This window comes from Dreissena polymorpha, chromosome 5 (genome assembly GCF_020536995.1).
Source record: "Dreissena polymorpha isolate Duluth1 chromosome 5, UMN_Dpol_1.0, whole genome shotgun sequence".
In the NCBI taxonomy this organism is placed as follows: domain Eukaryota; kingdom Metazoa; phylum Mollusca; class Bivalvia; order Myida; family Dreissenidae; genus Dreissena; species Dreissena polymorpha.
The window spans coordinates 53,580,576-53,608,560 of record NC_068359.1 but is presented as its reverse complement, the minus strand read 5'-3'; the positions used below and the strand labels follow the sequence as shown (position 1 = coordinate 53,608,560).

At 36.5% G+C, this 27,985-nt stretch overlaps 2 protein-coding genes across 7 annotated transcripts; both read right to left on the bottom strand.

The window, feature by feature from the left end:
- Positions 1–14: 14 nt before the first annotated feature.
- Positions 15–27,588, bottom strand: LOC127882472 (macrophage mannose receptor 1-like). Of its 6 annotated transcripts, XM_052431127.1 has the most exons (12): positions 27,456–27,588; positions 26,879–27,007; positions 26,284–26,391; positions 25,650–25,722; positions 24,994–25,299; positions 24,508–24,783; positions 23,994–24,155; positions 23,401–23,457; positions 23,205–23,290; positions 956–1,130; positions 508–681; positions 15–176 (listed from the first exon to the last, which is right to left on the bottom strand). In XM_052431127.1, exons 2-12 carry the CDS (start codon positions 26,987–26,989, stop codon positions 145–147), a joined length of 1,560 nt encoding a protein of 519 aa, XP_052287087.1. In that variant the 5' UTR covers positions 26,990–27,007; positions 27,456–27,588; the 3' UTR covers positions 15–144. The 6 variants fall into 6 exon arrangements, with proteins under 6 accessions (XP_052287087.1, XP_052287086.1, XP_052287089.1 ...); XM_052431126.1 differs by lacking the exons at positions 508–681; positions 956–1,130 and adding an exon at positions 22,432–22,605 and having other exon boundaries at positions 23,030–23,290; XM_052431129.1 differs by lacking the exons at positions 23,205–23,290; positions 23,401–23,457 and adding an exon at positions 1,327–1,383 and having other exon boundaries at positions 956–1,216.
- LOC127830940 (uncharacterized) lies at positions 3,617–5,871 on the bottom strand. The gene is made up of 5 exons (XM_052355880.1): positions 5,867–5,871; positions 5,538–5,652; positions 5,080–5,196; positions 4,630–4,699; positions 3,617–3,694 (listed from the first exon to the last, which is right to left on the bottom strand). Coding segments are annotated over exons 1-5 (351 nt in total). The 5' UTR covers positions 5,869–5,871; the 3' UTR covers positions 3,617–3,647.
- Positions 27,589–27,985: the final 397 nt, after the last annotated feature.

Sequence of the window (27,985 nt, the reverse complement as noted above, 5' to 3'; positions counted from 1 at the left end):
GATGATGATGATGATGAAGTTTTAACCGTTTAATCAAGCCGATGAGAGATATTATATTCATTTCAATTACGATATCATTTCGTGTTAATGTGTTGCTGTCCATGCAACAGCATTTATCAAATTGTTTGGCTCGATAGTTGTTCTTTAGCCAACCAGCACCGACGCAATGGAATTTGCTGAAATGTAAAGACTATAAAAAGTTAAAATATGTTATATGAAACCTATATGAAACGGATGTATTATAGTTTGATCACGTTAAATTTAGTTCTCTGATAGTTCTCTGATAGTTCTGTAACACTAATAACAAATCCATATTCTGCTTGATTTAGCTGTGTCACTGTGTAAAAAACCTTTCCAAACGAAACAAGATGTAACAATTGAACAGATAATAACATGTTGGTTACGCATGCAAAATAATTAAATATATATACTTTTCATGTATTGAATGTGCAAGGGATATCGGATTAAAGAGTATATAAATATATGATTGCGCGATTTCATTAGTACCATATTCGCACAAGGGGTGGTGTTGTTCACCTACGTCACTGCCGAAGAAATCGGTTCGTCCACAGCTGAAATCGTCCCAAGCCCCATCGTTGCTAGGCAACAACGCCACACAGTCCTCGTCACTACCATGCGTCACTCGCCCTGGCAACCAGTTTGTATAGGCGGCCGCGACACCTGAGTTTAATTATTGTATCTCACACACTGCCTATATTGGATATATCTTGGACATATTGACAATCAATATTAATCGGCCAGTAGCGGCAATCTTCGCCCTTTACATTTTTAGAAACTTTACGCAAATTGTGTTTCGATATTTAGTTCAATTGTTGAATGCTCCTGATTAATTATTTGATATGTCTATAAATAAAATAGCTTTTATTATTATGTATGGGTTATCAAATGTGAATGTGAATAGAACCAGAATAAGAACTAAAATGAGTTTGCTAACCGTCAATCCACACAAACTGCCCCTCAACAGATCTGTCACTGAGTCCAATCCAAGCAGGTATTGTTTGGTTATGTCTCCTCATGAATCGCTCGATGTACTGCTGTTCTTGTGCGTCGTTGATGTGAACAAGATGACCCCCACTCAGTCTACACGTCTGCTCAGCGTGACTCCAAACCTCGACGTCGCGGTACAAAGCATAACAGCTTTTACCAAATTGTGCAACAATTGAAGTAGTTCTGTGGGGACACAACTGCGTGTTGCCTAGATGTGACATGATAATTGTGTAAATTATACACAAGATTTTAATGCAACATATTTCCAGATTTAGCAAATTTGTTAATACTGCTACTGTAGTACATACTAATACATACCATCCGTGTTCATCAAAGTGTCTGGATTGCTAGTTGTTGTTGTTGAAACAACTGCATCTGCAAAACATACGGAGGCGGATCAAATTCGACATGCATCCAATAAATAAAACAAGTTAAGTTAAACAAAAGAACGCGTGAAATGTGAAATACTAGTAGTCTGATTCAAGATGAAGTTATAATATATGCAGATATAATCCATCGGAAAATCACAATTAAAATGTTTACTAAAACTAATTCGGTTTATATCATAATATGGTGTGTTTTATATTCTACCTATTCAACTCAATCGTCATATTATTCATGTACACGTTTTATAAAACCAAAAGACTATGGCAAAGAGATATGATAACCTTCTTCTAGATCGTCAGTAATAAGACAATCATGAATATATCATATTGGGTTTACTTGAACACATGCAACAAATATATGACAATCATTTAGTCGTATTTTGTATCGTGAAGTTAAGAAAAATATATTTGCAAAACAAATAAATAATCAACATCCTTAACGTGATTTGGGCTCAAGATATTTTTCATGCACGCATTGCTTCACCATATAATTGCGTAATTGTATAATTACCGAATTCACAAACGTATCCGTAGTCATTCGATAATAATCCATCACAACGCACATCATCCCATTGTCCACCATGCGTCATCCACATTGCAACACAGTCTTCTTCGTATGGTAGGGACGTTTTGCGACCAGGATACCAGTGCGTATAGTTTACATCATGTCCTTAAGTCATAAGCAAATAGATATATATTAAGCCAAATAAAGAATAATGTACATATGTATTTTTATAAATAATTAATAGAATACACTTCGGATTAAAGATTGATAATTAGGTGCGAATTATAGTGTTGGGACCGACAGAATCACTTCGAATTAACGATTTCTTCGGTTTAACAAAGTTCGGATTAAAGCGGGTATATACGATGTTTTATATGTGTTTAATTGTAATATATTGATAAAATATGTTACAATAACACAAAATAGGCAAGAAAAATTATACATTAAAGCCAAATTTCATAAAATGCAGCAAAAACAAATTAGCGCCCCGAGCCGATAATGACGTACATATTTTCCTACAATAACCGAAGCATTCGTCTTTGGATTAGGATCGGAGATAGTGTTCGTGTGTCGTATGAATAGATATCGTTGCAGGAATTCAAATAAACCGTTAAACTAAGTTTAGATGCACATCGTACATGTATGGTATACATGCTGGCGAAATCGGCTGTACAGCCGTTTTCAATTTCAGAATTAAATATCTGGCTTATTTCGCATTTTTCGACACATGTTCTTCTTAACTTTTATTTTAATTTATATTGAAATATATATATATAATAAGTTTTTTACACAGTTTATATAAATTCATAAATATTTGACAAAATCGTATATACCCGCTTTAACAATAAACTTGGACCCGAAAAATACTATGAAATAACGATGACTTCGGGTTATCGGTGTTCGAAATAACGGTGTTGAAGTGTACTAATCCATGTTTATGTAAAAAAAAATATGTATATGAAATTAATGGCGTATCGATTGAGCTCAATTAATAGTTAGTCCTACCTGAAGACCAAACGAAGTGTTCTTCAGTAACCTTATCGTTGAGCCCAATCCAAACATTGTCACCATGATACTGTCTCACGATTTGGTAGATTTTGTTCTGCTGTTCGTCATTTTCAATGTGGACTAAATGTCCGCCACGATTTTTGCAGTCACTTTCAGCACTGGACCATGTCCTCGTCTCCGTTACAAGCTCGTAGCACGTCTGACCAATTGTGAACAGCTTACCATGGTGCAAGGCAGCATGCGAGAAGAATGCTGGTGCGCAGCCGTATTGAACTATGTTGAAATAATTAGACAATGATAGAACGTGGCTTCGCCTTGTATAAAATGTAAATAGGTCATCGATAATAACCTAAAAATATCTCCACATGAAATCGGGTCGGTAAAGGGTTAAAATTCACTTGTCAATGTGTAGTTCATTTCGATGGCATTAGTGTTGGGATCATTTAATTAATTGCCATGGTAACTCTATAAAGAATCATACCTCCTGGAACAGGGCTTGGCGACATGCTTGTTCCCGTTTGTACATAAAACGATGTCCTTGATGGTGATGTGGTTGTCATGATTTGTTCCGACGTTGTCGTAGGTGGTGTTGCTGTGGTGGACATTGAAGGTATCGTTGACTCGATAGTTGTTTCTTCTGTTGACGTTGGCATCGGCGGACTTGTCACCGTCCGATCCGTTGCAGTTTCAGTGGACATTGTGGTTGTAGGAGGAGTTGTACTCTGTGTATGATGACTCTCCTACGAGTGTTCAGCTTTCGTTGTGTTGACTAGTGTTGATGTCGTTACTGAAACAATTATGAAATACAAATGCACCTACAATAAAAAAAGTAATTTCATTAAAAATAATGCTTCATATAGTCAAACATCCGCACGTATTTAACATTCATAAAATATAATTCGTTAGAGAGAATTTCGCCACACAAAGTAAACATGTGCAGCGTGAAAAAAACGACCGACCAACGGACAGGGTGATTTCAATAAACACTTGGCAAGGGTATACTTTTTGGCAAACGTCGTTCTTGTATTTCGTTAGTGTTTGTAAGAAGAAAGTTTGTGCGCAGCCGTAATGAACTCTTTTTTAAAGAGATAAGTTTCATTAAACTCAATCGTTTCTGGGTTAGTCAATTGTGCTTAGGTGCTAGTATCAAAGTTTTACATCATATACATTTCAAAATGAAACAGAAGTTTATAGTCATGTTTGTATGCCTACCGCCGGTAGATAAACTTTTATTTGATGCGATAGAAACATTTAAGACGGCAGATGTAACGCTTTTAGTGGACGCTTCAGTTGAAGACATTGTTGGTGAATATGTGGAAACCGCATTTGTAATTGTTGGTGTTGTACCTAACATTAGAAATTGTATTTTTAGTTTATCTCGTTGATCACCATGCACATCATGTATTCTTAACTAAATGTATATAATGCACTAAAATAACCAGTATAATATATACATGACAGTTACAAACAGTCTTTATCTTAGTTTCCTAGCGTGAGAATAATAAATAAAACACAGATAAAGGAACACACACAGATGATAATAGTATTACTTTAGTGTACCAAATCAAACGACAAAAACAACAAAATTACTGATGTGATCGTAGCACAAACATGTGTATAGTGAAGTTTGGGTTCATTCAAAGAATATACGATTATATCATTACCATTGTGTTCACAAAAATTAAATTATCTCTTTTATCGAATAGGAAATTGACGGTTTACCGCCGTGTTCTAACGGACTCCCAGTACAACGTCGCTCTTCTGTGTACGAGCCTTTATGCACAAAACGTACCTAAAATACACAGTAATTGTTTCAATAAATATATTGATATGCACTAAAATATACAGGTTTGTAAACAATCGAGGCATGTGTTGCTTCAACAATATGATGATAGAAAAGCACGCAAGCGGCATGAGAAAGAGAACATGAATATTTTGTGCATGACTATTCTGTGACTTTGAGACATGAATCTTTAAGCCATGCGTTACTGACACTTCGTTTAAACGCGGAACTAGTGTATTCCTATGACGTTTTTTAATTCGCTGTTATGAAAGAAAATAACAATTTTTATATACTTCTATTTGCAGAAAAATTTAGCGTATCTTTCATTTACATGGCCATGCATTATTTTTGTATTACTTTATGTTATAAAAGTTAATTTCAATACGTACTTGATCGTGGAACATGATGGCATACCAAGCTTTTGTTCTTTTGTCCAGAACGTAGTTTGCCTGAATAGCGCAGCTATTGTTCTCAAGATGACCAACAATAGTTGTGTTTGCTGACATCTTTAAGCAAATAAAATACTAAAATAAATGTGCATTTTATTTGTATCGCACACTATGAAGTAAGCGAATGCTAAGGTTGGCCAAATATAACTTAAATTATGTATAGAACATAGTGAACAACATTACCATGACACTTGCCATATTGGAAAGAAAATTAAAATACAATGCGGGATGATATATTTGTAATATCAAATTTAATGAAAAAATGTTCCAAACGTTTTTTATTAATGATAATATTTAAATTAAATTAAAATTCGGGAACATATATGAACAAATGGATATATTGTTTCCTAAACGAATAATTATAACAAGGTAATCCTGACAATGTATAGACGTCTTACCGAATCACAAATGACATTCCTTTGACCATTGCTACAGATACAAATATAGTCGCCTGAAACAACTAAAATATATCGACTGGCTACTACACTCGAGATGAAGCACAAAATCCACATCCAAAAATATAGGAGAAATGCAAGCAATTAACGGTTGCTTCGTTTGTACATCATTCATTCCATTTGTCATTATAATTAATTTCAAATATTAAAACACAATATGTTTACATGAAGTCTATTTTAGTACAGACCCTATCATCCAATCATAATTGTAATGGCTTTTGAAGAAATTTTCAATGAAGGTTTATGTTAAACAGAAAGAAAGAGTAATTACCATGTTCACATGCCCAAACACAAGATAAATGTCTTATCAAAATCACTTAATAGGCCCTAAATTTCTTATCTCGTGACGAAAACCAGCTAGCTCTCATTCAATTTATGTAAATGACATTTAAAACGGATTCTTTAATTAGCACCGCCGTATCATGTTAATTGTTTCTAATTTTCATAACACGTATACATACATACAGTCTTTTTATATAAAGGTTTTATAAGTCAATCCCCAGTATGTACAAGAAGTATCTCTTATTGTTCATTGTTCGGTGTCATCTCTAACATTTACGGAATTAGAACGATTGAAAAAGCTTTCCAAAGCCGGTTAGTAAAGATACTGTATTAAATGATAAATTGAATATCTATATCATAACATAAACTATTAAGTCACGTATAGTCGCTTATATTATCGCGCACGCTGATAACAAGATGCTGTTGTTTACATTTAACTTCAACAGGAAACATAGATTGGCATGCGCTTTTATAGCATTAATTAAAACGTGTCAATTGTATACATAACTTTGTTCGTATCTGACATATTTTCTCTAATAAACTGACATTTCAATTTAAATACAAAAAAGTTTCTTACGTAAATACAACCTACTTCAAAAGTGTGGAGGTCACTCAATTTCGATGTGTCTGTATTAATAGTTAGCCCCTGTGAAGTGCATCGTAAATAAATGAATGCGTAACAAGTGAAATCTTTGATTTTCATTTGTTTTAGTAAACGTCTCTGTTTACAATCCTTTACACTAATTTTCCTAATACTACTTGTAAAATACAAAACAATTAAACACCAAACGCTATTCATTTCTTTCATGTCTGTCTGTTGTGCAATATTTTCCCAGAACATCATTGAAATTATGTAACGAACACCATCGTTTGCTGAAATAGGCTCTTAGTTAATTTCGGGAGCAATCAAATAAAACGTAAATACATCAGTCTGTTCGTGCGCTTTCATTTTCATTTCAAATTTTGTGTAAATAAGTGTCTATGTAAGTACCGTAAGGCTCATATTAATGCAAATATTAGGACCCAATCAGGACGTTATTTTGTGACACAACTATTGTGTTCGATGCACGTGATATACACACACACACACACACACATGTGATATACACACACACACACACACATATATATATAAGGGCATTTTATATACTATAATATACAAAATAATGTAATATAGTGTCTATGATTTTTAAATATAGCTAGACGTTTTGCGCAGACGTGCCCAATAAAAATAAATTGGATATCGGATAGGGTATCAAAACGTTTTGAAACATAGATGTGCACCATAGATGGCGCAGAAAAACTTAATATACAGAATAGTTGAAATTTCTTTTAGTGAAACCAGATCGGAACAAAAAAATACATGTTGTTTGAATTTCAATGAAATCTATGGAGACCATTAATCCATTTGGAAAAATCAACAACATCTTTATGCACATAAGGTTTATTACATGAACAAATTGTTTACATATACAGAAACAATGAAACACACAAACATTGTTCTTGTTCACTCACTCGTGTCTTTGATTTAAGGCAATTGAATAATTGTCTATAAATACAAAACGATTCAGTTATTGCTGTATTAAACACGTGGTCATTTTGTGGCCGTTCAGTCTGTTAACATTTACAAACCAAAAATTCAAATTAATAACGCTACGTGAATCAAGCCAGTTGCCTTTTTCTGTAAGGGAAGATAATTGGAGACTGGGTCCACTTTTTGGGCTACGTCTTTGCAGACAAGATCTTTTGACATAGTGCAATCATATTGGAAGGGGTTGTGTTCACTCTCGGAGCTTTTCCCTCTTTTCAGACTTTGCGCTGCCTCCTCCACCTCTGCCTTTAGTATGGAAGGACTTTCGTCTTCCGTTTCTAGTCTGGGATTGTTCTAAGGGGACTAGGGTTGGGTTGAATCGGAAAGTAAAAGAGTTCGCCGCAGTAGTATGTTCACGTGTTCAGGACTGGAAGCCAAGCCTTTGGTCGACAGTTCTGGGGAAGGTCTTGCTGTTGCTGTAGGTCGTCTCACTGCTGCTTGTGGTAATCTCTTTGTCCCTGAATCCATTCCTCCCTGGCTTCTTTCCTCTTCTTCATCAACTCCCGGTTCGCTTTCCGATATTCTGTTCGTCCTAGATACCAGGCTGGTTTAGTTCACATGATTCAGCTCTCTTCGTTTGTCACAGACGTTCATGATCTCCATCGTCGCCCATTGCTTGCTCTTTCTAATCCCATTCCAAAGAACTTTATTGGTCGATGACAGCAGAACCTCCTTAATGCTATCATGGACGGCGCCGATATAATTGTCTATTATTTTCAATGTTGCAAACTTGGCTTCTATCTGTGCTTGAAAGGCATCTGTTTTCCCTGCATCTTTCAGTTTCTTCAAGTCAAATTTAATGCGAGGGTTCTTGATAATGAGATTGTTCTTTACCTTCTGCTTGATGCTGGAGAGCACTTAGTCTATGTCACTGCTGATGTATGCGCCATGAAACGTTCATGTGTTCGCTGGGTTGTACTTGCCCGTGTAGAGCATGCCAGGTCGCATTTCTGACAATCCGTATGAGCTTGATGGCCATGGTGATTTGGTGACTTCAGACGAACTCAAAAAGTCTCAACCGTCTGTCGTTGGTCTCTCCTATGCCAAATCTACTTATTGTCATTGAGCAGTCTTGATATGCGCACTCCAGTCGCCTTTGAACATGAATGTATTGACTATGGTGTGATCTAATTCTTCATAGAACTGTTAAATCTCCCCATCATCGTAATATGATGTCAGTACGTAGACCTGGATGATGTGAGGGTTCGCTGAGAAACGGATGGAAATGAGACGGATTGAGACAGAGATGCAACTGATGACGCTGTTGACTACCTCCTTCCTAACGATGATAGCAGCCCCATGGCGATGTTTATCATCCTTCCTGATGAACCATATTTTGTGCCATTCGTATGTTTGATGTTCTTCCGAACCCTAGCCACCTGACCTCGGATAATCCGATGATGTTCCAACGTTAGCGCTTCATCTCTTGTGTCAGTTTTTGCAACTTTCCGCACGCATGGGGTGTTATTGCGTTAATAGTGTTTAATGAAAAATGTTTTACGTTACTAATGTAAATCAGATCAGAACGTAAATTACCGGCTACTCTACGTTTTTGTGCGATACTGATTACTAATTATTCATCTGTGGCATCTAAGGCTCTCACCATACAAATTTCATCTGTAGTGTTTGTTTGCCGATACAGACTTAATAATGTAATCCCGTATGATACGCAAACCAATTCTTCATTGTCCTGTTCAAAGTAAAATGAATGACATTCTTTAAGTGTGAACGGCTCAACTCAGCATGGATTAAACCAAATAATTCATACCAACTGACTCAATCAAATCAGAACTATGATAAAGTATTAAACAAAGTATTGATCAACTCAAACAACACTCTATGATATTATTGCTCTTACTGCAAACTGTAAAATGAATTCCTAGTATTTTTAAATGTGCGAACAAAATCACTTGCTAATTCTAACATCTATTCCATTAAGTACCCAACGGGTCATACTAACCGGTGAAATTTATCGCCATGAAATATGTGTTCTGATTCACAATTAGTCCAATACCGTTAAATTAGTTTTAGATTCGGTTCAAAATATAACAAGATAAAAGTGTTTCACGCTTAGATCAATTTTTATCAGGTAAATCAATATGTCCTCCGGGTTCGCGGTTTTGAGTCTCATACCGACCGTAAGTAAGTTACCAGCCCTTGTATACAAACGCCAGGATTGTTTTTGGTTTAGTTGAATCTGAAACATGTGCGATGCGTTACACGGCTAAGTATACAGATGTCAATAACAAACACACCTCACGACGTGTATACAATAACAATTATTATAAACTCATCTTCATACCGACTTACTCAACAGAACATATTGTACATATTTTGACATTATCGTCACTCCAAGCCCGTCAGCGTTACTAATTAAGTTACCGATTCTTTTATTCAAGACCAAATATGGCGCAATGGTCAAGAAAAATTAGTGGCTCAACAAACCAAAACAGACAACATCCAAGCGCACCTCTGATTATAAAACCAAAATGAATTGCGGAATGTGAAGATACATTCTTCTAACTGTTGACGTGAATTCCATTCTTGGTAGTGACACTACATACCGAGGGATTCAGTTTGTGAAGCAGGATCGATTCCATTGATTTTCTCAAACTATTTCTAGTTTAGTGTTTGCATGTCTGAACAATTGAAGGATCTGTTGATGCTTATGACGATGATGATGACAAAGAGGAAGAAGATGCTGATGATGATACTGCTTATGATGATGGTGGTGGTGATGATGACGAAGACGAAGAAGACGCTGCTGCTGCTGATGATGATGATGGTGGCGGTGGTGATGATGATGATGATGATGATGATGATGATGATGATGATGATGATGATGATGATGATGATGATGATGATGATGGTGGTGGTGGTGGTGGTGATGATGATGATGATGATGATGATGACGATGATGATGATGATGATGATGATGATGATGATGATGATGATGATGATGATGATGATGATGATGATGATGATGATGATGATGATGATGATGATGATGATGATGATGATGATGATGATGATGATGATGATGGTGATGATGATGATGATGATGATGATGATGATGATGATGATGATGATGATGATGATGATGATGATGATGATGATGATGATGATGATGATGATGATGATGATGATGATGATGATGATGATGATGATGATGATGATGATGATGATGATGATGATGATGATGATGATATCACACAATCGTACATGTTTTATATTTATTGCAGATACGGTATCATTTCGTGTTAATGTGTTGATGTCAAAGAACCAGAATTTGTGAAATCGTGTGGCTCGATAGGTGTCCCTCAGCCAGCCAGTACCGACGGCACGGTATTTGCTGAAATATAAAGGTAATAAACATTTTAGATTGTAAAATGTGAACCCTATGGACGTGGTATAGTTTTACCACGTTAACTGCTGGTTTCTGATAGCTCTTGGCCACCAATAAAAACCCTTAATCAGCATTTCTTAGCTTTGTTACTTGGTACATTGCAAAAGGAAAACAAAACATAAAAATGGAAAATATAACAATACTTTGGTAACGCATGTAAAATCTACAACGCTTGGTATTATGTATGTATTCATAACTCTTGGCAATGGATCTTGGAATGTAACGCATTTAATTGTATGATTATGCGAATATACATGTATCAGTACCATATTCGCACAAGGCGTGGTGTTTTTCGCCTAGTTCGAAGCCATAAAAAAACCAGTGTGTCCACAGCTGAAATCGGCACCATTATTATTAGGCAACAGCCCAACACAGTCCTCGTCACTTCCGTGCGTCACGCGCCCTGGCAACCAGCTCGTATAGGAGGCCGACACATCTGCAGGTTGATTATAGTTTATCTCAAATGTTTTGGGCACATCTATGATATATTCACAAAAAAGATAGTGTTAAAGTTTCTAACGGCCGTAAAAAAATAAGTTTTTGATGGAATAAAAACACGTTTAAATATAAGTTTGTTCTGTTAAAATATTGAAATGCATATCAATGTGTTAACTAATTACTTGCTATGAGTTTGAGTCACATTTAAGTTAAACTTCGGTAAGCCTAATTTGCAGTTTTAGTTTGTTTAACTTATACTGATTTTTTTTGTATACGTTTGTTTAACTAATGCATGCTCTAAACTTATTTTCCGATATCTCTAAGAATAAAATAGATTTTCAAACGACTTATTACTATAAAAAGTGAATGTGCTGGGATAAGAACTGCACTGAGATTGCTTACCGTCTGTCCAAACAAACCGTCCCTCCACAGATCTGTCACTGAGTCCAATCCATGCAGGTGTTGTTTGATTGTGATCTCTCATGAAACTCTCGATGAACTGCTGCTCTTGAGCGTCGTTAATGTGCACGAGATGACCTCCATCCAGTCTGCAGATCTGCTCAGCGTAAAGCCAAATGTTCTCGTTGCGGTACAAAGCGTAACAGCTTTTACCAAAATATGCAACAATTGAAGTAGTCATGTAGGGACACGACTGCGTGTTACTTAGATGTGACATGATAATTGTGAATATGATTATGCAGATACGATCGTAAATGAAACGTTCAAATTGTAAATGCAATTATATGTTCAAACTGAGCGAATGGTTTACACAAACTGCGAAATTTATACATACCATTCGTGTTACTCACAGCGTTCGGAGTGCTAGTTATTGCTACGTCAACAACTCCAGCTGCAAAACATGGGAGGACGGATTATATCAGAAATTTATCAAAGTAATAATAAACTATGTTAAATAATAAAACGCATTTAATGAAATATGGTGTAATTTATATGGCCGTTTTTAATACGTGCAAATGTACTAGTATTCAAGGGAAACTAGACAAACTCCTGTGTAATTAAACAAATGCGGTATACACGACAATGTGGCAAATTTAATTAACTACTGGTATAACTCTTTGGTTCTATTAATTGTCAGAGGTTTTTGGAAATAGCTTATCCATATAACCATTAAAGTATAATTACCCTCTTTCGTATGGCAAGTTATAAGACAATCATAATTCATCCAAGTTCGGTAAAATATGACCCAAAACATCATCCAGACGTATTCTTTTCATGGCAAAATATCGTGAAGGTTAGATAAAATACGTTTTCAAAACTAATTTATAATCAACAACTGAAATATTATAAGGCCTACGCAACTTTTTATGAGCATTTTGCTTCGCCATGTGTGTTCGCAATTTACCGAATTCACAAACGCATCCGTAATGATCGGCCAACGCTCCCTCACAATGCACGTCCTCCCATTGTCCATCGTGTGTCATCCACATGGCAACACAATCTTCATTGTTTAGAGGTATGGGCGTTTTGCGACCAGGATACCAGTGCGTATAGTTTACAGCATGCCCTTGTGTCATAAACAAACAGATATATTAAAAAGACTGATACATGAATATATTTGTACCATGATTATTTGAATACAAATCAAGGTTTAGTTAAAGTATATGGATTTCATTTTTGTATTCAATATAAGACATACAATGTATACATGTATATGATCATAAAACAAAGTGATACCATGTAGCAGCAATAATGTTCAAACATGTTATGCAATATATGCTAATATATAGGTGTTTATTTTTTTTAAACAGAATAGTTATGCTCAAGGATGAGTAGCATAAAGTGGGTAGAAAGCATACTGGACTTATGAAAGTTTAATGTGTTTCCGTTTTTGTTTAAATATATAAAGTGTATCATTGTTTAGGGCAATTTCTTTTTCAATTTGAATCTTCATTTTTAAATAATTGATAAAACAGTTCTTTGAAGGTGTTTGTTTTCTGTATTTCATGATAAATATGAAATATTTCATTAATATAAATATGTAATTCACAGCGTTATTGACCTCTTGTATTTTGAAGGTATTTACTCCTAAACTGATGTCTAAGAAAGATAGTGTTACATTTAATTGTTTGATTTCATGGCGTAACGATTGCGTACAGTTAAAAGATAGTCCTACCTGAAGACCAAACAAAGTGTTCTTCAGTATTCCTATCGTTGAGCCCAATCCAAACATTGTCACCATAAGACTGTCTCACGATCTGGTAGATTTTATTCTGTTGTTCGTCGTTTGCAATGTGGGTTAAATGTCCGCCACGACTTTTGCAGTCACTTTCAGCGCTTGAACAAGTCTTTGTCTCCTTTATAAGCTCGTAGCACGTCTGACCAATTGTGAACAGCTTACCATGGTGCAAGGCAGCATGCGAGAAGAACGCTGGTGCGCAGCCGTATTGAACTATGTTTAAATAATTAGTCAATGATAAACCGTGTATATGTAAATAGCTCATCGATAATAACCTAAAAATGTCTTCACGTGATATCGGATTGATAATGGGTTAAAATTCAATTGTCAATGTGTAGTTCATTTCGACGGCATTAGTGTTGGGATCCTTGAATTAATTACCATAGTTACTCAATAAAGAATCAAACCTCCTTGAACAGGGCTTGGCGACATGATTGTTCCCGTTTGTACATAAAACAATGTCGTTGTTGGTGATGGGGTCGTGGTGATAGGTGCGGGTGTTTGACTTGGACTTGGATAGGCGACATGCTAGTTCCCGTTTGTACATAAAACGATGTCGTTGGTGGAGAAGTTGACGTCACGATTTGTTCCGACGTAGTTGTAGGTGGTGTTGGTTTGGTGGACATTGGAGGCATTGTTGACTCGGTAGTTGTTTCTTCTGTTGACGTTGGCATCAGCGGACTTGTCACCGTCCGATCCGTTGCAGTTTCAGTGGACATTGTGGTTGTAGGAGGAGTTGTACTCTTTGTATGATGACTCGCTGACGAGTGTTCAGCTGTTAAGGTGGTGACTGGTGTCGATGTCGTTACTGAAACAAGTATGAAATACAATTGCATTTTCAACAAATAACAGTAATTTGATAAAACAGGATGTTTCACATACATGTAATCAAACATCAGCACGTATTTAACATTCATCGAATATAATTTGTTAGAGACTAGTTCGCTACACAAAGTACACATGTGCAAAGTAAACCAACCAACCGACCGACCACCCGACTGGGTGAATTCAGTATACACTTTGATAGGGTATACTTTTTTGGCAAACGTCGTTCTTGTATTTCATCAGTAATTGTGATGCATTTAGTTTACACGATGCCATATTCAACATATACATGTTCTATTAAAACGACTTTATTTTGTAATAATTTTGAACACCTACCAATATCGCTGGTGGAATATTTCCTGGACAGTTCTGTTGTTGCAAGTTGTCTACTGCTTGAATGTACCCTACCTACAAATTGCGTACAAATTGTATTTAATTCAATTTAAATTAACGTTACTAAAAGTAAATTCTCTGGCAGGCTGTTTTATTTCACTGAATTTGGTCGATTGTCTGTAATTTGTTTTGTTTAAATATTATAATGAATGCATTCATTAAATATACTTACAGATGAAATGAAACAAAACGAATTATGTTGTTTTTAAAGTACATACACGTTGTCAAAGTTTAAAATATTAAGATGATCGAAAACATTTCCATTACGTGTATTGTTAAATCATTATCATGGCCTCTACTATGATAGAAACAATTCGTGTTGACATTTGATTTACTTTTTTTATGTCATTTTTCAGAATCAAACTCGGCACCTAAAGTTTACATCGCTAAAAGCGTACGTATTGACTAGGCAATTGCGATGATTTAAGCCACTATGACGTAAAGAAAATTATTCCGATGATTTATTTATTTGAGTGTAAATGTTAACCTGATTCTGAATCTACACAGATAACCATGCATCAACGCCGCTGACAGGACCGGTTGCCTTGCAGTCAAACTCGAGCATGTGACCGAGCGAGGAGCTGGAGTTATCAGGCTGAAATCATGGACGGTGTACGTATACATGCGCGTTCCCTTTTTCATTCACGATGATAATTAACCCATGTGTGCCTAGTGGACTCTCCCATCCTTCTAAATTGGATCCTTTTATTTCCAAAATTAAGGATGTTTAGTATATTTATTTCTATATCTAGAATATTTCTAAAAGAAATTCCTTAAATCAAACAGCGCAGACGCAGATGAGACGCCACATCATGCGGCGTCTCATCTGGGTCTACGCTGTTTGCAAATGCCTTTTTTCGAGACGCTAGACATGAATGGGTCAATAGCAATGCAATCTGTGTATTCAATCCCAATGACAAAATACAATGAAATGAATTTGGAACTCAAGGCAGATGTTGAAGAAAAGCGCATGCTCATACGTTGTCATGTCGAGATGGGACCGCTTCTTTGATCAGAACATGATCTATTATTACCAGTCCACATAATTTAAGACATTAAGATGAAAACAAATATGATGGTGCCCAATATATCCTTATTTATCAAGTGAGCTTTTTCAAATTTCAACATGTTTATCGCTCTTAATGAGTCATATCCGAAAATTTCAACTAAATGACTGTGTTTTTAAGTACAGAGTTGTGTTTGTTTTAACTTACGCTACTGTAGACAACGATGTCCGGCAAGTAACTGGATAAACAGGCATAGTCGCATCGACCACTTTTAATACTTGTCAAAGCGACTGCCAATATGGCAACTAACAGCGTCATATTATCACGTTTGATTTTCTGAAATGAAAACAGTTTTATTTTTAAACAAGCTCTCATTACATTCACTTGGTAACTAATATAAGAGATGCCGCTTTACTTTGCTCACGTTAGGAAGAGATGTAAGCAACTATTTACGTGTTAAACTACAAAATATATGTCGTTTTTTGTGTTTCGTTATATATGAACCTATTGCCCAGCTTTAATGTTTTTGAATGTTTTTTGTCTAATATATGTAAAAATCTACATATTTTGTTGAAATTGATTCACCTATACAGCTAACCATTTTGTGAATATTATTTGTGCTATGAATAATGATGTACATATTACAAATTATTCTAAACATTTAGTTAGATAATCATATAAAATTGACAATTATTTACAAAAGACCTTTAGGTCTAGTACCAATACCGCCTCATTCCAATACGTATACCGACTGCATCATACAAAACAAACAAAGAGAGGACAAAAGAACCTGACCCACCTGACCATCCAAAAAACAAAAGAAATGTCAATGACCGTCAGCGTTCAAGTTCTATTTGATTATAAATTGTCATTCAAGAAATCGCTGTCTACAAAGGCCTCATTATTAGAACAAATGTAAGATGATGCATACCTCATACGACTGAAAGCTAGTCTGGAGACCTATTCATTATATAAACGTGACAAAAGGGCAACGAATCATTTTCTTTCATTGCCGAAAAACTGTGTCAAGCAGCTGTAGTGATGCGCGCACTTATTATATATAATATCATTAAGCCTCAATAACGTTTTACTATAGCCAGACGTTTTGCGAAGACGTGTCCAACATTCTTCAATCTTCGAAATAAAATAGGACATCGGATAGGGTATCCGCACGTTTTGAAACATAGAGGTGCACCATAGATGGCACAGAAAAACTTAATAAACCGAAAAGTTGAAATTTCTTTAACTGATACCGGATCCTGAGATCTGAAAAAAAAAATGTATACTGTTTGAATTTCGATGAAATCTTTGAAGAACATCAATCCATTTGAAAAAAAAACAACATTTTTTTCTAATAAGGTATATTGCATGAACGTATTGTTTATATATACAGTAACAATGAAACACATAAAAATTGTTCTTGTTCACTCACTCGTGTCTTATATTTAAGGCAAGTGAATAATTGTATCTCAATGCAAGACATGCTCATTCATATCTGTATTAAACATGTGGTCATTTACTGGCCGTTCAGTCTGTAAAGATTTACAAATCTAAAGTTACAAGTTATAACGCTAAGTGCATCAAGCCAGTTCCCCCTTTTCTGTAAGTGGAATAACCATAGACTGGGTCCACTCTTTGGGCCACGTCTTCGCAGACAAGATAGTTTGACATAGTCCAATCAGCTTGGAAGGGGCTTTGTTCACTCTCGGAATTTTTTCCTCTTTGCAGACTTTGCGCTGCATCCTCCACCTTTGCCTTAAGTATGGAAGGACTTTCGTCGTCCGCTCTTAGTCTGGTGTTGTTCTGAAGGGGACTAGGGTTAGGTTTAATCGGATAGTAAAGGAGTTCGCTTCAGTATTGTGCCCACATGTTCAGGACCGTAAACCTAGCCTTGGGCTGAGCTGACTGTTCTTGGGAAGGTCATGCGCTTGCGTGTAGGTATACTGTAGGCCGTCTCACTGCTGTCTGTGGTAATCTCTAAGTCGCTAAATAAATTCCTTCTTGGCTTCTTTCCTCTTCCTCCTCACCTTCCGGTTCGGTCTTTTTGCTATCTGTCCTAAAGTTCAGGCTGCTGTAGTTCTTGTGTCTCTTCTCGTTTCAACTTTTGTTCCAGACGTTTATGATCTCAGTCGTCACGCATGGCTTGCTCATTCCAATCTATCCGAAGATCTTTTTCGGCCGATGACGGCAGAACCTCTTGATGTTGTTATTGATCGTGGCAGACGATGGGTCGATGGTATTGTCTGTGATATTAAGAGTTAAAACCTTGGCACCTATCTGTGCTTGAAATGCCTTTACTATCTCTGGATCTGTGTTGTGTGTTGCAAGTCTTATTAAATGCGTCACTGCCGATGCCTGCGCAAGATAACGTTCTTATGTTCTCCTTATTGATGCTGGACTTGCCTTGACCGTTCCAAGGCGGTGACCCCAGCTTTATTCTAATATGTGTTTATGTTGTTTTGTATTGTGCTGTTTTGTGCTGTTTTGTACTGTTTTAGCAATCGGTCACTTGCCTTTAATAAAGGACCAGCTAAGTGTTTATAATAAGAATTCAAAACTGCTCAAGCAACTGGAGTTTCACTTCTTTATATTGAACGTTTTCGGCAACAGTATGGATCGATTTGCTGTGTATTTCACCGATTGAATCACGCCACTGTTTCTTCAATCCTAAATAAATCTTCATAAAATCCAACAAGCACCTAAATACTTATTTCCGTTCTTGCGATATAATTGGTGATGGCCATGTAACACGTATTGTGCACACTTCAAACGGTTTCGGCAAAATGTGAATTAATGTATATTTTAAATGATTTTGATTCTGTCTGACGATGTCCTTCCTAAACATGGTCCAAACACATTCTCAACCGGCCATCTTCAAAGTCGCCATGGTGTAATGGATAAGGTGTCTGCCTAGCGACCGAATGGTCACGGATTTGATCCTCACTGTATTTGCTTTTTTTAGATTGCTTCCAAAAACACCAAGTACTGGTTCTAGGCCCGGGAAACGGACTCTAGAGAGTTCCAACAAGCCTGAGGTTTTCGATGAAAGTAAATAAATAGGTTTAAAGTAAAATAAACCGGCCATCTTCATTGTTGATGCCTTAAGTTTTCGGAGCTCCATGTAGTTAAACATCCAAATTCTAACGCTTCAACTGGTTAATCTTGCAATGCAATTTTTATGCATTTGTATGTAGTCTTTGCTGAATCAGACTCGATTATGCAATCCGCATACCATTCTTAATTGTCCACTCATGGAGGTTTCTCTGTTCTGGTTAATGCATGATTGAGTAAGTTCTCGGACTCAGAGCCGGTTTGTTTACCTTGGAATTTTCGAAGATATCGCATCTTCTTCATCAGCTGATTACTGGCTAACTGATTTCACAGTCATATGACCGGTGAAGAGTCACGTGATACGATGAGACTGCCATACACCAAGGGTAGCTCGTGCTAAAAACCCAAAAGCAACATCACTACAAAAGAAAGAAATGCCTTGTATGACCTAGGTAAACGGAAAGACATTGTAATTCTACCAGCCGTTAAAGGTCGTACAACGGTTGTGTTGAACAGAACTGATTACATAGCCCAGATGTATAAGCTCAGGAGCGACAGGGACACCTATGAACCGCTTAAAAAGGACCCCTAGAGGCAAGTGAAAACTAGATTGGTCAACATCTTAAACAATGGAAGAATGGCAATCTTGTTTCAGAAAAACTGTTCAATCGACTTATCCCACAGCAGAGAACGTTCCAAAACTATACGGACTGCCCAAAATTTACAAAAAGGATGCTTCTTTACGACCCATTGTATCAAGCACAGGAAGCGTACTGTACGAAACCGCTTAATACATTGCTTCTGTCATTGGTCCTTTGGCGGATAAAACAGAACACCACATAGTTAACTCGGTGGATTTCGTTCAGAAGATCAAGGATCTCGAAGTACCCCAGACACGAAACGTGTATCCTATGATGTCTCAGCACTTTTCACTTCAATACCTGTGCCTAAAGCATTCACAGTGATCAAGAACAAATTGGCTGAAGACACAAAACTCAACGAACGATCTGTTGAACCATTGATTTAGTTGTTAAACCTCTACCTTAGTAGCACATATTTCATATACAATCAACAATTCTTCCAACAGAAGCAAGGTGCGGCCATGGGATCTCCTGTATCGCCGATTGACGCGAACTTATATATGGAGTTCTTTGAGAAGCAGGCTTTAGAAACTGCCAGGAACCCATCGTCCCTCTGGCTGAGGTGCGTGGACGACACCATGACAAAAATCCATGAATACGATATCCAAGAATTCACGGACCACATCAATTCAATTGACAAACATACTAAGTTTACATCAGAGGAGGAAGAAGATGGCCGTATTCTGTTCCTGGAAACATGTGTTCACGTGGCAGACGATGGGTCGACGAAAACCACGGTTTACAGAAAACTGACGCACACCGACCAGTATCTGAACTTTCAGTCCAACCACCACCTAGAACACAAACGATTGGTTGTACGCACCCTACTCCACAGAGCCAAAACCCTGGTAACAGAAGCAAATGACCAGAAGGATGAAACCGAACATGTGAAATCCGCTTTAAGAACGAATGGCTACCCTGATTGGATTTTCAGACTACCCAAAAAGAGAAAACAGTAGACAAAGATAAGGGAACACAGAAGAAACCTCCGGCAGGCATACCTTACATCAGGGGCACCTCAGAAGTATTGTCCAGAATATTCAAAAAACATGGAGCCAACATCTTCCATAAACCATTTAATTCCATCAGACAGAACCTCACCAAAGTTAAAGACAGAACAGACAAGATGAAGAAATGTGGTGTAATATATCATGTCCAATGTGAGGATTGTGAAAATGACTATGCAGGAGAAACAGCGAGACCATTAGACACTAGATTGAAAGAACACCTTGCACGAGCTTCTTCTGCCATATATGAACATTGTAAACAAACTGGAAACAAGATCGACCCATAGGACAATAAATTATTCACTTCCGAAGAACATCTATGGAAACGCAAAGTAAAAGAAGCCATTGAGATCAAACAGCGGCGGCCATCACTTAACAGGGACGAGGAACTCGAGCTACCCTGGGTGTATGACAGTCAACTCGTACCACGTGACCCTTCACCGGTCATGTGACTGTGACGTCAGTTAGCCAGTAAACAGCTGATGAAGAAGATGTGATATTTTCGAAAATTCCAAGGTAAACAAACCAGCTCTGAGTACGAGAACTTACTCAATCATTCTTCATTGTCGTGTAAACAGTTAATTGAAAGACAATTTCACTTAACAGGAACGAGGGACTCGAGCTACCCTGGGTGTATGACAGTCTCCTCGTATCACGTGACCCTTCACCGGTCATGTGACTGTGAAAAACGAAAATCAACGCATATTAATTCATACGTTTCGGTGTTTTGTTTTATAATTTGTACAACAAACAAGATATAGAAAGTAAATTTGGTTTTCATATTTTGTTTTTGATTCGGTTATAAGGAAATCGGAATATGAACTAATATGCTTTGATTTTTATGTTTCGTTGTGACGAATGCCAAACAAAAAACGAAAAGACGGTATATACTCGGACCAACAAAGTCGAACAATATCTTTCAACTATTCCATCGTGTTAACACCGGTCATAGTGATCTGTATATCGGTAATTGATCTTCAGGTTTTATCGGAACTGTAACGAAATAAAAAAAATCCAACATGTTATGCCCAGAAAACTTTTATCTTTTGGTCTGCAGTATTACAACATAAAAGTGTTCCTCTAATATACCTTGTATATTTAGAACTTAATATATAAATTGTTACAGTTGCGGATACTCATCAAGGGGATCAAGGTTTCGAGTCACATACTTGTCACATAACTATTAAGTTACCATCACCTGTATTCATACGCCATGGTTATTTTCTGCGTATTTGAATCGCATACATGTGCGATGCGTTATGTCTAAATATAGAGATTGTAATGCGTAGTGCTGTCAGGGAATGTATACAAGTCTGCTGCTATGGTCCGGAAGAAATAGTTCTGGGTTCAATCAACCAAAACAATGCAAATTAAAGCACGTACAAACGCAAAATCAGATTATAAAACACAAGCAACTTCCGACGTGAATTCCGCTTTTAATAGTGAAAGATTCGGTTTGAGAAGCAGGGTCAATTTCATTAATTAACAGAAATAATTCTGGTTTGTTGTGTGCAGGTATCAATAAATGATGGATATCTTGATGGTGAAAACGATAACCATTACAATGACGATGATGACGATTACAATAACGACGATTATGATGCTGTCCAAGCAACATCATTTATCAAATTGTTTGGCTCGATAGTTGTTCTTTAGCCAACAAGCACCGACGCAATAGAGTTTGCTGAAATGTAAAGATTATAAAAAGTTTAAATATTAAATATGAAACCTACGGATGCAAATTATAGTTCGACCACGTTAAATTAAGTTCTCTGATAGTTCTGTAACACTTATAACAAATCCATATTCTGCATGATTCAGCTGTGTCACTGTGTAAAAAACCTTTCCAAACGAAACAAAATATAATCATTGAACAGATAATATCATGTTGGTTACGCATGCAAAATAATTAAATATAGATACTTTTTAGGTATTGAATGTGCAAGGGATATCGGATTAAAGAGTATATAAATATATGACTGTGCGATTTCATTAGTACCATATTCGCACAAGGGGTTGTGTTGTTCGCCTACGTCACTGCCGAAGAAATTGGTTCGTCCACAGCTGAAATCGTCCCAAGCCCCATCGTTGCTAGGCAACAACGCCACACAGTCCTCGTCACTACCATGCGTCACTCGTCCTGGCAACCAGTTTGTATAGGCGGCCGCCACACCTGAGTTTAATTATTGTATCTCACACACTGCCTTTATGGGATTTTTCTTGGACATATTGACAATCAATAATGCACAATATTAATCAGCCAGTAGCGTTGTAAACTTCGCTAAAATGTTTAGTTTTTGAGGAAACAAAAACTATACAATATTAATGAAGTTTGTTCTGTTTCAATTGTTATGGCAAATCAATACAGAAATGTTTCATTACTTAAATGCGTATGATATTAATTGTATTAACTTAAATATGTAACGGCTTCCAGCCTAGTTCGCTATTTATATTTTTAGGAACTTGACGCAAATTGTGTTTCGATATTGGGTTCAACTGTTGATTTCCCCTTAATAATTATACGATATATGTATCAGATATCAAAGGTGAATGTTCCAGAATAGAACCAGAATAAGAACTACAATGAGTTTGCTAACCGTCAGTCCAAACAAATCGCCCCTCAACAGATCTGTCGCTGAGTCCAATCCAAGCAGGTGTTGTTTGGTTATGTCTCCTAATGAACAACGCTATGTACTGCTGCTCCTGGGCGTCGTTGATGTGAACAAGATGACCTCCACTCAGTCTACACGTCTGCTCAGCGTGACTCCAAACCTCGACGTCGCGGTACAATGCGTAACAGCTTTTACCAAATTGTGCAACAATTGAAGTAGTCATGTGGGGACACGACTGCGTGTTGCCTAGATGTGACATGATAATTGTGTATATTATACACAAGATTGTAATTCCAATATATTTACAGATTTAGCAAATAGTTAATACTGCTACTGTAGTACATACTTATACATACCATCCGTGTTCATCAAAGTGTCTGGATTGCTAGTTGTTGTTGTTGAAACAACTGCATCTGCAAAACATACGGAGGCGGATCAAATTCGACATGCATCCAATAAATAAAACAAAATGTTAAGTAATACAAAAGAACGCATTAAATGTAAAAAACTACTAGTCTGATTCAAGATGACGTTATAATATATGCAGATACAATCCATTGGAAACTGGATGAAATCACATTAAAATGTTTACTAAAACAATGAGGTTTATATCATAATATGGTGTGTTTTTATTACCTACCAATTCAACTCAACCGTCATATTATGCATGTATACGTTTTATAAAACCAATAAACTATAGCAATAAAGATATGATAACCTTCTTCTAGATCGTGAGTAATAAGACAATCATAAATGTATCATATTTTGGGTTTAATTGAACACAAAAAACAAATACATAACAATCATTAAGTCGTATTTTTTCATTGTGTAGTTGAGAAAAATATATTTGCAAAACAAATAAATAATCAACAACCTAAACGTGATTTGGCTCAAGATATTTTTCATGCACGTATTGCTTCACCAAATAATTTCGTAATTGTATAAATACCGAATTCACAAACGTATCCGTAGTCGTTCGATAAGAATCCATCACAACGCACGTCCTCCCATTGTCCACCATGCGTCATCCACATTGCAACACAGTCTTCTTCGATTAATGGTACGGACGTTTTGCGACCAGGATACCAGTGCGTATAGTTTACAGCATGTCCTTAAGTCATAAGCAAATAGATATATATTAAGCCAAAAAAACAACAATGTACATATGTAGTTTTATAAATAATTAATAGAATACACTTCGGATTAAAGATTGATAATTAGGTGCGAATTATAGTGTTGGGACCGACAGAATCACTTCGAATTAACGATTTCTTCGGTTTAACAAAGTTCGGATGAACATTAAAATTGGACCCGAAAAATACTTCGAAATAACGATGACTTCGGGTTATTGGTGTTCGAAATAACGGTGTTGAAGTGTACTAGTCCTTGTTTATGTAAAAAAAAACACAATGTATATGAAATTAATGGCGTATCGATTGAGCTCAATTAAAAGTTAGTCCTACCTGAAGACCAAACGAAATGTTCTTCGGTAACCTTATCGTTGAGCCCAATCCAAACATCGTTACCATGATACTGTCTCACGATTTGGTAGATTTTGTTCTGCTGATCGTCGTTTTCAATGTGGACTAAATGTCCGCCACGATTTTTGCAGTCACTTTCAGCACTGGACCATGTCCTCGTCTCCGTTACAAGCTCGAAGCACGTCTGACCAATTGTGAACAGCTTACCATGGTGCAGGGTAGCATGCGAGAAGAATGCTGGTGCGCAGCCGTATTGAACTATGTTTAAATAATTAGACAATGTTAAACCGTGGCTTCGCCTTCTATAATATGTTAATAGCATATAGATAATAACCTAAAAATATCTTCACATGATATCGGGTCGATAATGCGTTAAAAAAATATATTGTCAAGGGATAGTTCATTTCGATGACATTAGTGTTGGGATCCTTGAATTAATTGCCATGGTAACTCTATAAAGAATCATACCTCCTAGAACAGGGCTTGGCGACATGCTTGTTCCCGTTTGTACATAAAACGATGTCGTTGGTGGAGAAGTTGTCGTCACTATTTGTTCCGTCGTAGTTGTAGGCGGTGTTGCTGTGGTGGACATTGAAGGCATCGTTGACTCGGTAGTTGTTTCTTCTGTTGACGTTGGCATCGGCGGACTTGTCACCGTCCGATCCGTTTCAGTTTCAGTGGACATTGTGGCTGTAGGGGGAGTTGTACTCTTTGTATGATGACTCGCTGACGAGTGTTCAGCGTTCGTGGTGGTGACTGGTGTCGATGTCGTTACTGAAACAATTATGAAATACAAATTCATCTTCAATAAATATCGGTAAGTTTATAAAACATTATGTTTCATATACATGTAATCAAACATCCGCACGTATTTAACATTCAACGAATTTAATATGTAGAGACTAGGTCGCTACACAAAGTAAACATGTGCAAAATAAACCAACCAATCGACCGATCACATACGGGGTGATTTCAGTATACACTTTGCTAGGGTATATTTTTAGGCAAACGTCGTTCTTGTATTTCGTTAGTGATTGTGATGCATTTAGTTTACACGATGCCATATTCAACAAATACATGTTCTATTAAAACGACTTTATTTTGTACTTATTTTGAACACCTACCAATATCGCTGGTGGAAATACTTCCTGGACAGTTCTGCTGTTGCAAGTTGTCTACTGCCTGAATGTACCCTACCTACAAATTGCATACAAATAGTATTTAATTCAATTTAAATTAACGTTCTTAATGAAAGTTCTCTGGCAGGCTGTTTTATTTGACTGAATTGTTCATTAGTCAATTTGTTTGTAATTATGGTGTCTTGCAGCAGTGACTTTGTTGCTTGAATTACCAGCATGCATAGTGACAAAGTGGTTCGTTTTGTTCATATATTATAATGAATGCATTCATTAAATATACTTACAGGCGAAATGCAACCAAACAAATTATGGTTATGGTACATACACTTTGTCAAAGTTTAAAGTATTTAGTTTAGCTGATCGAGAACATTTCCCTTACGAGTATTGTAAAAATTGTATCATTGTAAATTGTAGCCTGTTCTATGATAGAAACAATGCGTGTTGACATTTGATGTACTCGTTAGTACTTGTTGATGTCATTTCTTCGGAATCAAATTCGGTATCTAAAGTTTACATCGTTGATAGCGTACGTATTCAATAGGCAATTGCGATGATTCATTTCACTATGACGTAAAGAAAGTTATGCCGAGGAACTATTTATTTAAGTATAGATGTTAACCTGATTCTGAATCTGCACAGATAACCATGCATCAACGCCGCTGACAGGACCGGTCGCCTTGCAGTCAAACTCGAACATGTGACCGAGCGAGGAGCTGGAGTTATCAGGCTGAAATGAGTCGCGTTCTGAGAAAACTGACAGGCTAATCCGGGACGACACTTAACGCACATGCATTAACCCCAATTTTCTCAGAACAAGACACAAATGATGGACTGTGTACGTATACGTGCCCGTTCCCTTTTTTCATTCACGATGATAATTAATAGCAATGCAATCTGTGTATTCAATCACAATGACAAAATAAAATAAAATGAAGGAGGAACTCATGGCAGATGTAATTGCGAAGACACGCGCATGCTCATACGTTATCATGCCGAAATGGGACCGCTTCTTTGATGAGAACATGATCTTCAATTACCAGTGCACAAAATTTAAGACATTTGGATTAAAACAAATATGACGGTTTACAAAATCATTATTTATCAAAAGAGCTTTTCCAAATTGCAACATGTCTATCGTACTAAATGAGTTATATCCGAAAATGTCAAAAAAAACGACTGTGTTTGCAAGTACAGAGTGTTTTTTTTAAACTTACGCTACTGTAGACAACGATGTCCGGCAAGTAACTGCATATACAGGCATAGTCGCATCGAACACTTGTAATACTTGTCAAAGCGACTGCCAATATGGCAACTAACAGCGGCATGTTATATCGTTTGATTTTCTGAAATGAAAACAGTTTTATTTTTAAAAAAGCTCTGATTACATTCACTGTATAACTAATTTAGGAGGTGCCGCTTTACTTTGCTCACGTAAGCAAAAGATGTAAGCAATTATTTACGTGTTAAACTACGAAATATATTGTGTTGTTTATTGTATTGGTTATGTTTCATTATATATCGCCCATCTTAACAATTGTTTTTAAAATGTTTTCCAATGTATGTATTAATTTTAGTATTTCGTTGCAATTGATCAACCCATACAGCTAACCATTTTGTGAGTAATATTTGTACTATGACTTGTGATGTACATATAACACATAATATTAAAAATTTAGTTAGATAATCACACAAAGTGTCTATTATTGACAAAAGACCTCAAGGTCTAGTCCAATACGTCTACCGGCTGCATCATACAAAAATACAAAGAGAGGGAGAAAGAACCCGACTCACCTGACCATCCAAAAAAACAAAATAAACGAAAATGACCGTCGGCGTTCACGTTATATTTGATTATATATTGGTATTAAAGAAATCGCAGTGTACAAAAGCCTCATTAAAAGTTCAAATGAAAGATAAGGCATACTTCATACGACTGAAATAGAGTCAGGGGACCTATTCATTATCTAATCGTGACAAAAGGGACACGAATCATTGACTTTCATAGACGAAAAACTGTGTCAAGTGGCTGTAGTGATGTGCGTACTTATTATATATACATATGTATATGTTTTGGTCAGAAGCCAGGTTTCGCAGTGAACAAATTGTTATTATTGATCGCATTTTAATAGTATCTTCTTTTGGAGTCTTTGATTTTAAATGCATTATTTTCATACATTTATTGTATCGACTATTTATAAAAAGTTTTAGGCATATGTCTGCAATATCTACAGCTACGCCCCTGGTGAAATATCGATGTTTTTAAACGCCGAACGTTCAAATTTCTTTTGTTTATGTTTTGCGACCTAAAGTGATTGCATCTG

What these genes read in the sequence shown, in the direction of transcription:
- LOC127882472 (XM_052431126.1), bottom strand. Translation starts at nt 26,989, where the DNA reads ATGCCGCTGTTAGTTGCCATATTGGCAGTCGCTTTGACAAGTATTACA. An exon ending in GCCAAGCCCTGTTCTAGGAG is followed by an intron (nt 24,784 to 24,993) that starts GTATGATTCTTT and finishes ATTTAAACATAG; the next exon opens with TTCAATACGGCTGCGCACCA. An exon ending in ACATTTCGTTTGGTCTTCAG is followed by an intron (nt 24,156 to 24,507) that starts GTAGGACTAACT and finishes TTATGACTTAAG; the next exon opens with GACATGCTGTAAACTATACG.
- LOC127830940 (XM_052355880.1), bottom strand. An exon ending in CCATCATGTTCCACGATCAA is followed by an intron (nt 4,700 to 5,079) that starts GTACGTATTGAA and finishes TGTGTATTTTAG; the next exon opens with GTACGTTTTGTGCATAAAGG. An exon ending in GAGTCCGTTAGAACACGGCG is followed by an intron (nt 3,695 to 4,629) that starts GTAAACCGTCAA and finishes TAATTGTTTCAG; the next exon opens with TAACGACATCAACACTAGTC.